The 17084-nt window shown below is 43.8% G+C and overlaps 1 protein-coding gene across 1 annotated transcript; it reads right to left on the reverse strand.

The window, feature by feature from the left end:
• Positions 1-1420: 1420 nt before the first annotated feature.
• HAL (histidine ammonia-lyase) lies at positions 1421-16544 on the reverse strand. Its single transcript, XM_005446311.3, has 20 exons — positions 16178-16544; positions 15679-15739; positions 15478-15505; positions 15110-15184; positions 14939-15011; positions 14788-14854; positions 14564-14601; positions 14359-14484; positions 12961-13100; positions 11025-11072; positions 10133-10280; positions 9955-10050; positions 9766-9824; positions 8852-8932; positions 7299-7364; positions 7029-7194; positions 4461-4595; positions 3430-3538; positions 3256-3325; positions 1421-2226 (listed from the first exon to the last, which is right to left on the reverse strand). Exons 1-20 carry the CDS (start codon positions 16422-16424, stop codon positions 2077-2079), a joined length of 1983 nt encoding a protein of 660 aa, XP_005446368.1. The 5' UTR covers positions 16425-16544; the 3' UTR covers positions 1421-2076.
• Between the last annotated feature and the right edge of the window lie 540 nt (positions 16545-17084).

Consider the following 17084-nt stretch of genomic DNA (forward strand, 5'->3'; position numbering starts at 1 on the left):
TTGAAAGGCATCACAAACATGTGTGAGCTTCTGATCTCCCTGAGCCTTGGGCATACCTGTTAACATCCAAAATACATAACCCACCCCCTAGAGTATCTTTGATCATGCTTTATTTGAGGCAGGCTAGCCAACTAAATCAGTTTTTAAAACAATTTGATGGCATTCTTACCACTAGATGTGTTTTTCTGCAAGCAGATGTTGTACCAGATGTGGGTGTGAACTTTCTTTTTCTATAGAGCTTGGAAGAATATCTGAAGTGTGTGAGCTCATGGTCAATTCTGCCCACGACAGCCTTCATAAATGTTTATGCTGGCAGTTGTGGAAAGCTGTCAGGGTACGAGCACAGGCAGTTCTGCTCTGCAGTGTGTAGCCGGAGTGGTGCCTCTCGGCTTTGCATAGGCTGGTGCAAAGCTGAGGCCACTGTGCTGCGGCAGGGGCAGGTGGTTTCTTGGTCCCAGGCAGCCAAAAGCAGAGGTGAGTGGGAAGCAATGCCCAGCACCTCCTCTCTTTAAGTACCTAAGGCGTTTGGGGGCCCAGGATTGCATAAGGCAAACCTCAAATATTCTCTCACTGGACAAGAATAGGCATTCATGGCCTGAAACTACTGACATGAGGGGATTCTACTCTCACACGTGAGCTTTGACAGGAACCTCAAGCGACACGCTTGCCTGACCAGCTTAGCCAAATCCAGTAGCCGTTTCGGAGCATGCCCCTGGGCTGTAATTAGTGGCAGGTTTGCAGTTAGAGCATGCAGTTACACTTCAGTGGCACAGCTGGCTACACAGTCCTGCTGTCGCTTGCAGTGCTGTCACCACCTGCCAGGGAAGACGCACACTACTGAGACGCAGGAAGCTTTTTGTTTGCTTGGTTTTAACATGGCTCACTTCAGGGGTGATGTTCACTGCCCTGGCTCTCACAGCAGCTGGGACTGGGACACTTTGGTGCTGAAGGAACCTTATTGTTCAGCCATAACATTAGGCTGAAGGCAAATGGTTGACCCTACAAGGTGTAAGCCTAGATTTTATACAAAATGGCACAGCTTCAGGAGGAGATTGAGATGTGCCTGTGACAGAGCCTGGAGCTGAAAGGTTAGTGTCTTACTGGGCACATGAGGGAGAGACAGAGATTGGAGATGCTGCAAATCAGTTGCCAGAAGGAGCTCAGCTGGGAACTCGTGTGCCATGCGTAGGTACCCTAGTTCCCAGGTCTTGTGGCCAGGTTAGGTGGCTCCCTGCTAGCTTGCCATCAGGCATTGAGTCCTCTCCTCAGGGCACGTTTAACACAGCAGGTCTCAGATGCTCAAGGGTAGCCCCACACCAGCACTGTGGCTGCCCCCTGCAGCATAGCCAGCAGCCTGGGAAGATTTCTATCCTATGCTTTTCATCATCACACACGACAGGAAAATAGATGGCTACAGCCGTATGTGAAGCCTCAGTTTATTCATTGCAGGTGCAAGCCCATAGCTCTTGAAAAGTTGCAGTAAGTGTAGTACATCACCAGAATAAAATACATTTGTTCTGGAGCAATGATGTCCATAGCACATTTTTATGCACACAGCTTTTCTGATTTGTGAAGCACCTGCTCTAAAAATGCCCTTGTTATACAGGAACCTGTACCTCACATATGATCTGCAAAAGAGAGGAGAATTAAGTGTAAAGATTAATTTTGCTTGTGGCAGAATGAAGGGGACCACAGCAGTTACTGCTCCCCCCCCCCAAAAAAAAAAAAAAAAAAAAAAGAGTAGTTCAGAATATTAAATGTAGGCTGATACCATTGGCACAGACAAAGAGAAAACAAGCAAAGCTCTGTATAAAATATCCACCCATTTCAGCAAGAGTCTGAATGTTTTGTGTTTGGAAGCTCAGGAAATTCAGTTGAAACCACACTATCATGACAAAGCTGTCTTTCACGCATGAGGAGACTAGTGAGCCATCTCTCTACTATCTGTATGAGCTCCTAGGCTAAACAGTCAGGTCCTTTGGGGCACTTGGGGAAACCACACTGAGTTTGAGTAGAACGGCCACCCTCAGGCAAGGTCCTGGAAAGGATCTGCTCTCTACCAGAGGACCACAACTCTTAAAGTTCATCCTGATGCCTGTGGTCGTGACCAACACCCATATTCATTTCCAGTGATCCCAGGGAGAAAGCTGTTGGCGAAATGGGTCTTGATTCAGGGATGTGTTCCCTCCTGTACTTTTCAATGTATGGTTCAGCCACTTCCCACACCTGTGAAACAAGAAAGTGAAACAGCAGAGTCAGGGGTAAAACAAAAAGTCAGGTAAGACATCAGTGCACAAGTCCAGGAAACCCTGTAGAAAAGTTATCAGGATGGAGGTGAGAATTACAGACCTACGCAGACACGCTGTACGTGATCAGTAGAGGCAGAGAGGCAGGCAGAGCGAGGTTTAGGGATGAATGTGTGGATGCAGTTGACAGTGAATGGGAAAAGATAAAGCTCCAGCAGGACAAGGTGAAGGGACACAAGGTGAAAGCATTGTGTCTTGTTACCAGGTTAATGCTCTGTGTGCAATAGTTGGGAGAGGATCACTGTCACGCTGTAAAACCACTTGGTCGTGAAGGAGGTGGCGAAGCAAAATGCCAGCTGACACGGACAAAGAAAAAGGGGAGGGATTGGCAGCTGGGATTTAAGGCAGAAAAGAAAAATTTTATACAGTCTTTTTTGTCTCTTCTCCTGTAAGGGCTGCGGGGGGGGGGGGGGGGGGGAAGGCAAGCAAGCTGTCTTCTTGTTTTCTTCTCCCATTTGCTTACTCTCCTCAATTCTTCTGTTATTTACATTTGACAAACAAATAAAATAGATAGATCCTATAGCTGCACAAACATTTCACCACTGCTATCCCCTCATGCACATCCTCTTATTGCTTCCAGACCATGCCCAAGTGCCTCAAGGCTGGGGAACACTCAGGATCACCATCTGGAAAGATTGCCAATTTCTCTGGGCCTATAATCTCTGGTTATAGGACCCTGCTCTCAAACAATTCAAAGTTGGACCCATGTCTGGACCCTGCCAGATTTAAAGTTGTTTATTACACAGGGCAAATTCAGGAACTGATTTCTAAATCTATCCCACCAAAACTAAGGAAAAGCAAATCGCAGAGGATCTGCTGGGTTCACCCCAGGCAGAAGAGTGCATTTAGCGAGGCCTGCCACTAAATGCATGGAGAGGTATTTCCAAAACAGAGCTGCAGCGTGCTCCTCAGGACAGTCCTACCAGATGTGCCAAAAATCAACACCTGCCTTCTGCTCCACGAGCAGCCTGTGAGCTGCTTCGATATCTGGGGCCATGAAGCGATCCTTCATCCAAGGCCTGTAACGAGACACATGGTGAACATTGGCCAAACATTAACCACCACTGCTGGCCCCCAGGCTCCAGCCGGGTAACCTCTGGGGGAGGCATTTATCTGATCTTACCTCACAACAGAACGCACAAGGTCATAGACCTTCTCCAATGGGGTTGTCGTTCTCAGAGGGCGTAGGAATTCAATGCCCTGGCAGGCAGCAAGCAGCTCAATAGCCAGAACTAGGAAAACAGAAGAGCAAAAGGGATTTTCGGCAGGTACAGCTCAAGGCGAGGTCTCCCTTTTAAAGCTATCCCTGGTGTTTGCTCTGGCTAATATGATATGGTTTCAGGCAATGTGAAAAGAGCAGTGGATCCACACACCCTAGAAAGGCAGCCCAGCATCAATGACCACCATAAATCAGAAAACCTCCTTAGGCCTGAGTAGAAAGGGGTCTGAGCTATAAAAGTTCTGCCTATGAAGCTTGCAAGAGCCTACATGATAGCACCAGTAAAATTACAGAGCTTTGGAAGAGACTCTTCTGTCTGGAGAAGTTTACACCACTATCTGCACATCTCATACCTGATCATTATTGTCATTAGTTCCTCATTTTCACAAGCCAATTCACCCAAGGAACTGAGTGAGCCAACTGGATATAGGACACACTGTTTGTCAGCGTGTTTTTGAAACACATGGTTTCTCAGACTCGTTTCTCTGCACAGAAAAAAGTGTTTCTATAGAACTAAGTCTTCAGAGCACTCAGATGTATAAACCTAAGTAGGCAAGTGAGTTCAGTATTTGTGTGCCATGTATTACTCTGCTCTTCCACTAACAGCTGACATCTGTAGCTAAGGACACCATCTGCCAAATAAATAAATACAAAGCAAGAGAACAATCTGTCCTTGTAAGCAAGACAGGAAAATTTTTCCGAGTGTCCTGCAGTAAGCAGTTTTTTTCCCATGAAAAACACTTTATGCTAGATTTACCTAATTTCTGTTAGGAAGATCCAAATGCTTGTAAAACTATGTACTCAATATAATATTTTTAGATAGCTCTTTCAGATGGCATTAACTTCTTTTTTGTTAAAATACAGAGAAATGGCATGAATATCTTTGTCTAGTGACAGACATAAGGTCTGTCTGGAAATCAGCATCTTAATTTTACCTTGTTCCACGTGTTCAATAACTCTCAAAGCTTTTCTGGCTGCCCATCCTCCCATGGACACGTGATCCTCTGTAGCAGCACTGGTTGAGAGAGAATCCACCGAAGAGGGGTGGCACAAGGCCTTGTTCTCAGAAACTGCAAAAATCCAGTGCAATGAATGTAGGACAGAATAGGCACAAGACAGCAGAAGCAACGGCCAACCTGGAGCAAAGAGCCTGTCCACCACCACAGGTCCAACTATTGCTCCTCTTTTGAGGATGCATCCATTTTTTACCTGGACTGAGTAATTTGTGATAAACACCTTGAAAACTACTTATTGCCTCTGAAAACAGTAACCAGTATCCATCCTCAGGTGCAAATATTAACCAAATGTAGAAAGACTACTCGCTCCTCCCCCCACACCAGGATTGGGTTGCTCTGGCTCAAAGGCCTGATGGAAAAGAAGAAAAAGAATGGACAGCACAACTGAAATACAAGCCTGGTATTGCCTGTCACTCCAAGGCAACTCTTTGAAAAGGGCATCGGTTCCCTCTGTTTTCGGTCACAGACACTGCCCCTCCCCTGGCTTCAAGGAGAGAGTAGAGCTCAACATCTGGCCTCTTCTCATCAGAGCTGAGGCGCCTACAGAACTTGCTCCAGGAAGATGCAGGAGCAGGACACAAATCCTCTCCCACCCTCCTTGCCTCTCTACGAGGCTGCCCATGACCCTCCTCCAGGCACACACACCCCTGAGGGTGGGAGTGCTCTGGCTTTGAAAGCCAGTTGCGAGACTTGGAGCAAGTCTCTCAAGCTGCACCTAAAGGCAGGGAGAATTTGGCTGCAGGAAGGGCTATAGGCACCATCCGGTGACAATCTGAGGCTGAGAATCGCTCTTTAGAAGAGAAGAAACAAAGTCTGTATTCAGTGCTCTGGCTGCACACAGAACTTTTCCTTCTGAACCCCAACAGGATGCTGCGTGACACCCTCACCAAATTAGGTGTTTCAGAAAAGCAGTGAAAGCAACAGAGAGTTGGTGACACCAATTGTAAATAGGCTGGAGTGACACAGTCCAGGGCCAGATCCCAGCTGGCACATTCAGGCAGGTAACAGCAGGTCCCAGAGAGACTGCGTGTGGCTACTGCAAACAGTTCGGTCCAGCAGGCACGGTGCTACCAGCGAGAAAGGGAGACACATCCAGTGGCATTGCAAAACACCTGCAAATGTTTTGCAGCTTTATCTATTAACCCTGGGAGTTGGTTAGCTGGTACACAAACACCTTAGAAACCGGCAGTGAGACCTTAAAACTATTAGTAATACCTTGTTAAAGCAAAAAAAAATAAAGAGAAAAGGAAAAAGCTCTGACTTCACTTTTAGATAAATTCCTGGGTATTTTGACCAGGGAAAGATGATTTTAACCCATAGACTCCTGGTGTCAGTGCAGCGATGAGTTAGGAAGCAGAGCTGTCATTTTCATTCCCTGCAGCAGAGACCACAAACGCCCCAGAATCTTTTGCTCCAGATTGCAGAAGTGAGCTGTGAAACCTGAAGCCAAGCAACAGCTAAGGCCTGAAGCTATCCAAAACTCTGCCAAACCAAAAGTTTCCAGTCTTTGAAGGGGACAAGCACTTCAGCTCCTTTTCCAGTCCCACTTCCCAAAATGGCCTCTGGGCAGGGTACCTTTATTGTATCAATTTAGTTCATTGGCTTTTTTTCTGCAGGATGTTTATCTACTCATTTATCTGACATCATCTGTTCCTTTGTCTGTTTGCATCTCTTATGACTTGCCCTCTGTTCATAGCACGTTTATCTTTATGTTGGCTCGTACTTTCCTGAACCTATGAACTGTAAAATCCCAGCAGCCAGCAGGCTTCTTGTTGCCTTAGTCATTGAGTAGCAGAGGAAAAATGTACTAATGCTTATTTTTAGTGTGCTTCCAAAACCATCTCTGGGAACTCCAGTCTCCTGAGGACTGTGGAGTCTGATGTTGATGTACAGACCTGGCTGTTAAATGGAGACCCTGACTACCAAGGGTATCAGGCCCAGCTTTGAGACAAGTGGTGTCCCCATGCTGGTGAGAAGTGAGGGAAAGAGCTATCACCTGCTTACAGACCATAACTATTCTAGCAGGTTCTACCTTCAGCAGAACAGCTCAGACAGATGTATGTGTGTTGCATGCAGTGTTTGCTGTTAATTACAGCCCTAACTGAGCTGATCTGCAGGCTCCTGTGTACACAGCTGTCACTGATTTCAACCCGAGCTCTTATGACGGTGACTGTAAATCAGAGCACTCCCTGCAAATCCCATACAGATGCAAGCAGGCAAGCATCCCCACCAAAGTCCACCTAAGGGTTTGCCTGCTCAGAGCACTAAACTTGCTCATGGGTTCAGTGCAGAATAAAGAACCCCGAGCTAAAATAATTGCAGCTGCACTCACCACTCAAACTCTGCAGCCAGACAGCACAAAGCACGTGAAGAAAAGATGGAAAACAGGAGTGAGATGCCTTTGTATCTACTATCAAATTACAACTGCCTCAATATAAATTGGGTCTTTCTAGCTTTCTCTCTTGATGATACTGCTCAAGCACTCACCCAGGGCAGCTGCTGTGCAGTGTGCAATCATGAAGCCAGAGTTCAGACCACCTTCAGTGACTAAAAATGCAGGCAGTTCGCTGAGTGAGGGGTTGCAGAGCCTCTCAATTCTTCTTTCACTAATTGCAGCAAGTTCATGCACACCAATTGCCAAGTAGTCCAGAGCCTATAAAAGAAGATCTTGTTAAACCAAATGACAGAAGAAACAATCAAAAAACTCAAACAGAAACTAAGGGGCTTGTTTGTTTGTTTCTCCAAATACTTAATTACCTTTGCAGGATATTCACCATGAAAATTTCCTCCAGAAATAGTCTCTGCTCTTTCAGCAAACACCATCTTGACAGAGAAGTTAAGGCACAAACATGAGTGAAATATAGTTTACATGACAGAGATCTGTCAATAATTGGAATATCTTAATTGTAGGAATGTTTGTACTAATAGGCTTTTATTTGCAAGCACATTATGTTACATCTGCATGTTCACTTTTAAAAAAATGAAGACTCAATCTCAGTTCTCCAAATCTACAGATACAGTTTTGACACGTGTATTTCCAAATAGGCTACACAAAATGAGGTCTCTGATCAAGGTGGGGAGGGGTGCAAAGAAACACATGTTCAGACCCTAGCATAGTTTCTCAGCTCCTTGGTATATTCTCTCCAATGCTGTCTCACAAACGGAGTTTGTTACTCACTGTGCAAAGAGCCAGTCTCACACACAGAGCTGAGATATCACTTACTGCATGTCTGCACAGAGATGGGTGCTAGGTGGTACATCCACAAAGCTAGCCCACCTCTTAACACAGTAAAACATTTTATACATTTTGAACAATTGTTTACAATTATGTTTAGTCACATATTTTCTCATTGGTTCTTATGAGCCTCACCTCCATTTAAAGGTACAGTACTCTTTTCACCCCGCATGTTCAGTGGGGAGGGGGCTTTATTAGCAGGGAGCTTTCTTTCCTCGAGGGGGATCTTGTAGTATGCTAATTTGGATAGTTTACAAATAGTTCAAGTAATTTTCTGTTTGGTCTCATTAACCACTTGGCTCTCCTTGCGCTTATCTTGTTACGCCCCAGCTTGACGTATTTATGGTGTCTATCCCTTCTCCCAAGGCTATGTTTCATTAACTACGTGTATCATCATCTGTTTTTCAAATTCTTTCATATTCATTATAGATATTTACATAATTTGTCTGAATATCAAGTTTTGATCTAATAACAGAGCCAGTTGACTACATCCATGGTAGATACAATATTAGACAGGTTACAAACAGTAATGCTTATCAGCAATTGATAATGATATTACATATAGGATCACTACACGGCTGAGGGGAACCCAGCCTTGCTCAGTACTAGCGCAAGAACTGTGCACAGAATTTACCAGGCTGAGCCACGATGAGGCTGACCAGCCACATGTCTTTTGTCTGCCTGCCCTGACTTGAGTGCAAATCTTGCTCTGTAAGTGCAGGTTTCACTCATTTGGCATCAACAAATTTTCATATGACAAGTCACCATCTGTCTACGTCCATGTGGTTGCCAAGTCCCATCTATCTACATATTCAATATAAGTGTATAGAATTTAATCTAGGAAACCATTAACATGCACCAAAGCATATGCACACGTGATTTCCTTGCCCCAACACACTTGCACGCACCAATGCAGACATGGGGAAAGGAAGAGAGGTTGATGTTGCAGCAAATCAGTTATTGACTAAAGCCAGTTATGATTTTTTTTGCCTCCTATGCAAATAATTATATAGACAAAAAGGATAAAAAAGGCCAAGCAAAAAATTACATAGTTATAAAGCCATCAAAAAGATACAGGGTTGTCCGTGGCACTATTGATTTCAGTTGTCATTATGTCCTTCACAAAAGCAATTGTATCATTTACAACTCCATGGACCTGGAAAAAAAAAGACATTAGCACCTGAACTTAGTATCTACACTTAGTTAAATCTTCAGAACGCTGAGCTGCAGGCACCCTCTTTCCCATCACCTCAGTCTCTACATCCACACATGAAGATGGACTTGGATTTGCTCTTTACATCCACACACAAAGATATTCTTATATTTGCTCTTAAAATCAGGAGCACCAGTGTGGGACACTGCCCATCCTAGACACCTGAAAGACTGTATTTACTATTATTATGGCAGTAGTGCTAAAAGGGGAATCTGAATATGTCATTCTTTGTTTGGGTTGATTTACCCTAAATGGAAGATAAGATACTTAATCAGTGGCAGAACTGTTATCAGGGGAGAAGTAGCCCTACAAAGTCCACATAGAAAACAGAACCTCTCATTAATTAATGGAAGATAATTAAATAGACTGATTTAATAGCTTTGCTCATGTTAAAACTCATAGGATTGAGTTCTTCCAGTATGTTTGAGGTACTACACTCTGCCTGCTTCTGCAAACACCTTTCCCCAGTTCATGGTCCTAGCATCAATGCAGAAGAAATGTCCTACAAAGCCTGCAAGCACACAAACCAGCACCTTCCCCCTGCTTCTGACACCTGGCCTCTTCCAGACTGAATACAGCTGTGTTAGATGCTGCCCGATGGGTGTGTGCACAGGATCAATGAAAAGTCTCCATTAACACTAACTTCAAAGTGAGGGAGAAGCAAAATAAAATGGCTTCCTCTAATGGAGTCAGACAGCACATAACAGTATTTCTGAGGTAGGAGCTTCCCCATCATTTATCTACTGCTACGAAAGGGAATAAAAGTCAGTTCTTACCTGAGGGCAGCAGCGCATTGTGTATGCATCCTGCACTCGGTCACAGAATCTGTGGCTCTCTAGAAGGAACAAGGGAGGAAAAAAACAAGTATTCCTCACATAACCATGAGGAACCTGAGCATACAGGCTACGGTTGAAGAACCCAGCCTGTCCCGGTAACCTGGAAGGGTGATGGTTGAGATTGTTCACCTGCTATTTCTGATGGATGATGGTCAGAATCTAGAAGGGACCTGAATCGAAATGCCACTTCAGCCTGCCCTCGATGTGGGCGCACTGCGTGGATATCTAGCACAAGTCAAGACTGTTAGGTTTTGCCTCTCGTGTCAACAACTGTTACGCAAACAGAGAGGAACAGCCCAGCACCCACCAGTGTCAAAGGCCCTCGTTGTACCCTTCAAGACTTCAAGTGTAAGGGCAGCAATTATGTCAGCTTGTCTAGCTATAGCACTGGCTCTTTCAACCGCTTCACATCCCAGCGAGGTGATCATTTGTGTCCCATTGATGAGAGCCAGACCCTTCAAAAAGAGAGCAGACGTTAAGCAAACTCCTTGCAGCTATTCCACACACTGTGACAACTCCCCGTATCTGTGATAATTTTCCTCTCACATGAGTGAGTTACAGACCTTCACTTGGCTTCCTGGATCATCCTGAAATCATGATGTGCACAGTTTGACTCTTTGCTATGTAAATTGTCAGTGTTCATGACCCTACTAAGTCACTTATATACACCCTTGGAGCTCCAGTAATTCTAAGCAAGAGGTTTATTTCATGTTATTTAAAGCTTAAGCAAGAAAAGTACAGGAAATTTGTAGTCTTTTTCAGTTCTTTGGAAGTGGAATGCTATATTTATTTCTGCTTAAGTTATTAGTTAAACCATCTCACCTAGTTTTAATGATCTAGAATTCAGATACCTAGTTCAAGTCAGTCATCTGAGCTCCTGTTATGGTCAAAAGGCAGATAGGTACCTTGAGAAGGCTTCTTGGACAGCTGTTTCAGGATGATATATGTGTTTTCTGGAGATGCCTGTCTCTCCACCAACTACAGAGCCAATTTAAACATCCAAGTATGGGTCTGACATTTCAAGTCAAGTAGGGTGACACTACAAGAGGTGAATCCCACTCCTGGTAATACTACATTAATATCCTTCTGGAGCTTAATTTAAAGCAACTGTTAATTCATTTCATGCTTAAATTGTAAGTATGAAGCAACTAGTGACGGACTGTGCTTGTTTTCCATCAGCTGACATTATACTTTTTTACCTCTTTTGGTTTCAAGGCAATTGGTCTCAGACCATGGGCTTCCAGGACCTGTGGAGGAGTTTAATGACAACAGAATCAATGAAAAATATTTTTCAGTAATTCAATTACCAAAATTTTTAAATCTTAACTGTTTCCATAAATAAAAATATTAACAAATTCCTTAAGTGATGGGAGAAATAGAGCTCTGTATCACAAACATTTAAAATGCTTTTTTTTCTGCTGGGCTAAATAAGGGACAACATTTTTTGGCTTCCAAACTAATGCTTCATTTCCCAGTGCCAGTAAAAGAAGGCAGCAGGAGCACTGAAGTGAAATACCATCACAGCATATTAACACCTACTGTGTATTTAGGTGTTGGAAGAGCCCAGGGTAGGGCCATGAAGATGCTCAGAGGGCTGGAGCACTCTCCTGTGAAGACAGGCTGAGAGAGTTGGGGCTGTTCAGCCTGGAGAAGGAAGAGAAGGCTAAGGCGGGGGGTGGGCCTGAAAGAAAGCTGGAGAGGGACTTTTTCCAAGGGCATGTAGCGATAGGACAAGAGGGAATGGCTTTGAACTGGAAGAGGGTAGATTTAGATTAGATATTAGGAATAAATTCTTCATTGTAAGGGTGGTGAGACACAGGAACAGGTTGCCCAGAGAAGCTGTGGATGCCCCATCCCTGGAAGTGTTCAGGGCCAGGCTGGATGGGGCTTTGAGCAACCTGGTCTAGTGGGAGGTGTCCCTGCCCATGGCACAGGGGCTGGAACTAGATGATCTTTAAGATTCCTTCCAACCCAAACCATTCTGTGATTCTATGATGGGAGAGAGTAAGAGGAGAGAAGGCTGGAAACACCTTGGGAAGGTAGTTCTGCCAACACCCTGCCTCATAGCAGGTTTGGCTTGGCATAAACTGTTCCTTTATAAATGATTCCCTAACCTTTTCTACAGAAAATCTCCAATGACAGAGGAGTCCTCCTCAGTTTATTCTACACGTCTATTCTATAGGGCAATTGCTCTTCTGGGAAATGGAGGGACAGTATAACCTTGATTCTGACTAGAGTCCTCTCAACCTTTCCAACTGAAGAGGTAATACATCTCAGAGGTGTACAACTGTAACTTCTGGTCCTAAAGGTCCAGGACACACTGGCCTGCTTCCTCCCTACTCCTCTGCTTGTGTAGTTCTCAGTACTTCTCCAGCCTAGAGTGATGGTACAGCTATCAATCCATGAATAAATCTGGTGTTCAAATATTCTTGGATTGAAGTGATAGCTGTAGCAGAACATGAAAAACTGAAGGGGCCAGACTTGGAGATATGCAACACTAATTCAGTCTACTGATGTATTCGTGACAGAATTAATTAAAAATTAATTCCATCATAATCATTCATTGTAATGCTAGTCAATTTATCAAAAATTAAATGTGCAAACCTGTGTGCTCGCTTAAAGCCATTATAAAATCAGTATAAATTTTACTGATAAGTTACCACTTCCAATAAATCTCCAGTCATCCTCAGCATCTGAAGTTTTGAATTTGTGAGGTGACACTGGGTTTGTTGGAACAGTGTTAATGTTCATAGAGCTGAAGACACAGTAATAGTTCTTTCATAGCTGGTATCACACCCTGTCCCTCTCTCCAGGTCCTAAGTGATGTTACTGTGGTACCTTGTACTGCAATACTATAGCATGATACCTCTTTAGGACTTAATAACATATTAATAACTTAATAACATAGCTGCTCCACTGACATGTAAGGTCAGTTATTCCATTCTCATGGATCCACCTTCCTCAAGGTAGAAGATGAGCTGCCAAAGGCAACCTAGTCCCAGTTCAAACTGGTACAAAAAAATCCAGACTTTAACATGTTATTAAACTGAACAAAAGCTCTTTCTCTCAAGGCTACATGCAATTTGGCAAATGAGCCAGCAAGCAGAAAAAAGCAATCAGCTGCAGGAATCTTACGTATTTAGCATCAGCCCAGCCACTCTTTGGGGACCACATCTTTCCCTCTCCAATTAATCCCAGAGCAAGATGAGAGAGGGGGGCCAAGTCTCCGCTGGCTCCAACTGTCCCTTTCTCTGGGATATAAGGAAGGCAGGACGCTACAAAGAAAGCAAAAACGACTCCTGTTAGAGCTTCCCCTCGATACACTCCACGGAAAACAGAGAAGCCAGCACATGAATGCGGTCACAGTTAACATCCTGCAATCATAGCCAATGGCACCAACATGACTACTCTTGCCGCAGACTGGGATTTGCCCCTGCTCACAGGCTAGCTGCAGTTTATAAAGAAATCAACCCCCTTCTGCACTTAGTTCTGCATTTAGTTTTAGAATGGGGGGACCAGAGCCAGGGGCAATTGCATCTACAGCCACATAAGCAGGTAAAACATCACTCCTCTCAGCTCTCTGTTGCAGGGTGACCATCTGGTGTGGACAAAGCTACCTCCTGCTAAACACTGGATTACTGCTAGAAACCATCTTCAAGCCCTCTTGCCCCATCCTACTCCTCTGAGCACTGAATGAGTGGAAATGAAGAAATGGAGTCCAGGGAACTGCAGAAATAGCCTCAACAACCTTCCAATCTATGGTTTATGAAAAAAGAGAAGGAAAGTTGAAGCTAACACTCTAACACAGAGAGAGGGTGCTCTCTGCTCACCACTGCTGCACCGGCATGCTTTAGCAGAGGGACCATCAATGGACATCTGCTAACGAACAGCACAGCCACCCCTTTGGTTTCCGTGCTGCAGCGTCCAGCAAGGCCACCCAGCTTTAACACCTGTGGCCATCTGACTTGCTGATTAGCTGTGCAATTCTGTGTGGCTGCCTTGTAGCCCTTGCTTACAAACACTTGTGTAAGTCTCAGGGGGTCTACTAACAAAAGCAGGTGCTGCTCAAGCAGGTCTACTTGGCAAACAACAGCACATGCAGTTTTCTACATGGAAATCACCCCCATGCCCCGCCACAAATCCCAGCATCCCTAATGACAGTGGCACACACATCAGCACACACCCAACAGGACAAAAGTTAAGAGATTTGAGCCCTTGTAGAAGAGCCTGCCCAGAGTCAAGAGTCATGCTCTTGGTCAAGCTTCGTCTCAAACCTGACCTCTCAGAGGCTCATTTCCCAAACTTCTGCCTGTTGCATCCCTTTCTCTCAGCTTCTCCCATCAGTTCTTCTCATATCCCAAGTTCTTAAAGAGAGGAATGGTCTCCAGTTGTAAACTTGTACAGCCAAGCTCTGGTCTTACCAAGTTGAAAGACCAACATCTGTAGCTTGACCTACTGTGCTATACCCTTTAACGAAACAGTTAAAAGAGAAATAAAAGGGCAAAAGGGGATTTTCTTTAAACATCTTTTTACCATTGAATGCTTCAATAACTTGCTGGAGCGTTTCTAGGGATATTCCACTGTATCCTTTTGCTAGGACATTGATTCTCAGCGCCAATAGCATGCGAGATCTCTCTGGGCTCAAAGGTTTCCCCACACCTGGAACAGTAACCCTCTTGGTTACTAACCCACTACCAACAGCAGCAGCAAAGGGAAACGTCAAGCCATTTCTCATTACCTGCAGAATGCGAACGAACCAAGTTCACTTGAAGCTCCCTATGAAAAAAATATATGTAAAACGTCAAATAAATTTCATCAGGTTTTATTTTGCACAAAACAGGGAAATACTGAAGCAAGCAGCCCTCTCGTCTAACCACAGAGTATAAATGTACAGGGTTGAACTGCTCCCTCTTCTTCCCTTGCTGAAAAGAAAGGACAGAGAAAGCCACGCACACAACTTACCTCAGCTTACTATTTGGGATGACAGTCCTGGCAAACTTCCCAAATCCAGTGGTGATTCCATAAACAACTGCAAGAAACATACACTGCTGGTTAAGGAGGGAACCTGATGAAGTTTTCTAAACAATTAATAGTCAGAGATAAAAATAGTTACCCGTCTGTTCCTTTACAATCCTTTCAATCACTTCTCGTGATTGATTGACTTTTGCTTCAGCTTCAGGCATAAGCTAAAACATGAGTAGTTTAAATATTAGTGTATCTGTCGTTATTTAACTGTAGAAAGATAAACATGTAATTTTTAGCTGCATTTGTTCGGAATCTTTACCTTTATCTTGTAGAGCCCCTTTCCTAAATTGACCAAGTCCTCCGTTGTTAAGCTGTTGCCATCTAAAGAAATATACTACACCAAAGAACCATCTTTTAGTTTGGGATATGCATACATATAAAGTTGCTTAATAATCAGAATTAAAAAAAAATAATATCAAAACTCAATCGTAGGAAGCTTGCTCATGCTCACCTGTAAGACAGGAACTTGCTAACAAAAACATAATAAGCACAGTATAATTTGGATTCCTAGACCCAGCCAATCTAACAGCCCCTGCTCTTGTGAACATTGCAGTGGCTCAGCTCTCAGCATGTTCTGGTGAACAGCAGGATTCGTTACCGAGTTGTAAAATCATTGGCAATTCCTACCTGTTCTGGTTCTCGGTATTTGCTATATCTGAAAGTTCTGTAAAGGAAAAAAGAGGGCAGACAGGATTTCACAGGTAGTGACCATTTGATTACAGCTGGCAATGTGTTTTAAGAATGGAGTAACTCTAAAAGAACAGAGAAATCTAGAAAATTAGAAATCTGGAATTATAAAAAATTCACAAAACGCTCAAAAAAGGATACAAATGAACTCCTTCTGGCTGAGATGGTATGAAATCTGGAGACATTATATCTCCTTCTATAACTAGAAGAAATATGCAGAATAAACACAAATGGGATTAAATTGCATTCTACACATAATTTGATTTGTTTTTCATTACAATACACAGCAGTAAGAATTCTAACTTGCAGTTACCAGCCCTGAACATATTTATGTGCTTTCAGGAAAATAACAAAGGAGTATATATTTATTTAAGGTACTCTAAAGGCAAAAGCAGAACAGCCCAACTCAAACATATACTATATATGACATCATATACAGATGGTGTATATAGAATCCTGTACCTTCTAAACCTTGCATAGTTCTGTTCCTAAAAATTACATATTCTTAAAACACTTTGGCATTTTTCCATAAAAATTGTTAGATACTATGTCAGATACAATTTTAGATAAACTAAGCCACTTTGCTGACTCAGATGCCAACGCAATCACTCTGCAATGTGTTGCTTGAGGTTTTGCTTACCAACTTCAACAAATTCATTGTCATCGAGAGCATCCTCCACAGTATCATCAAGATCCAGCAAGCCAAGTCCCTTGCACCTTCGAATATAAAATTTTACTTCTTCCACTGAGGCGAATCCCCCGTTGTCAGGTTTGTTTTTCATGTACCGTCTCACAGCTTCCTTTCCCAGCCACCCAACTGTGTTCTTGCAGCTTAAGCACGGCACTGCCAGCCATTCCCCTCGGACATGCACAGTGTATCTCGGCATGTTTTCTCTCCAAAATTGTCCCTTGACCAAGAAGGGCTGCAGCGTGCAGCAGCCTTACATTTACCACGCGATGGCCTGGAGAGCAGTGTCCAGCTGGAGTCCAGTGTTGCAATTGGGCAGAGGCAAAAATCCACCCTCAAAATCCCCACCTTTGTAAATAAGCAAGATCCATGTACGTGGCTGACTTCATCCAACCAAACCAAACCCAGGGAGCACACCCTTTTCATGGAAAGGCAACCCCCTCCCCCAACCATTGCCACAGGAATTTTTTTCCAAAGATCACCTCAGGAATACATAAATGAAAATCCAGGAGCTGGAGCTTATGTACCAAGCATAGATAAATAAATCAAACTAAGCTGACATGCAACTGTCCTAAAAACTGAAGGGTTTAGCAGGAGTTAAGAGCTGTCACCTGGCGGTAGATCACAGTAGTGAAGACTTCCATGAGGGACCGGGCTGGAAGAAAGTCACCCCATTATTGTGGGTTGGTTGTGGCTGCTAGGATTGAAAGGAGAATGTATTATAGTACTTTTACATCTCTGCAGAGCAGGATAAAAGCAGGCCCACTTTGCTCAATCCCATGCTGAAGTTTGAAAACATAATTTTGTATCGTAGGTGAGGAAAAGATTCATGAATTTCCGTTACCCTTTCATTATGCTC

This window comes from Falco cherrug, chromosome 5, assembly GCF_023634085.1.
Source record: "Falco cherrug isolate bFalChe1 chromosome 5, bFalChe1.pri, whole genome shotgun sequence".
Taxonomy (NCBI): domain Eukaryota; kingdom Metazoa; phylum Chordata; class Aves; order Falconiformes; family Falconidae; genus Falco; species Falco cherrug.

What these genes read in the sequence shown, in the direction of transcription:
- HAL (XM_005446311.3), bottom strand. Translation starts at nt 16,424, where the DNA reads ATGCCGAGATACACTGTGCATGTCCGAGGGGAATGGCTGGCAGTGCCG. An exon ending in GGTTCGTTCGCATTCTGCAG is followed by an intron (nt 14,485 to 14,563) that starts GTAATGAGAAAT and finishes TTACTGTTCCAG; the next exon opens with GTGTGGGGAAACCTTTGAGC. An exon ending in CTTGTGCGTTCTGTTGTGAG is followed by an intron (nt 3,326 to 3,429) that starts GTAAGATCAGAT and finishes GTCTCGTTACAG; the next exon opens with GCCTTGGATGAAGGATCGCT.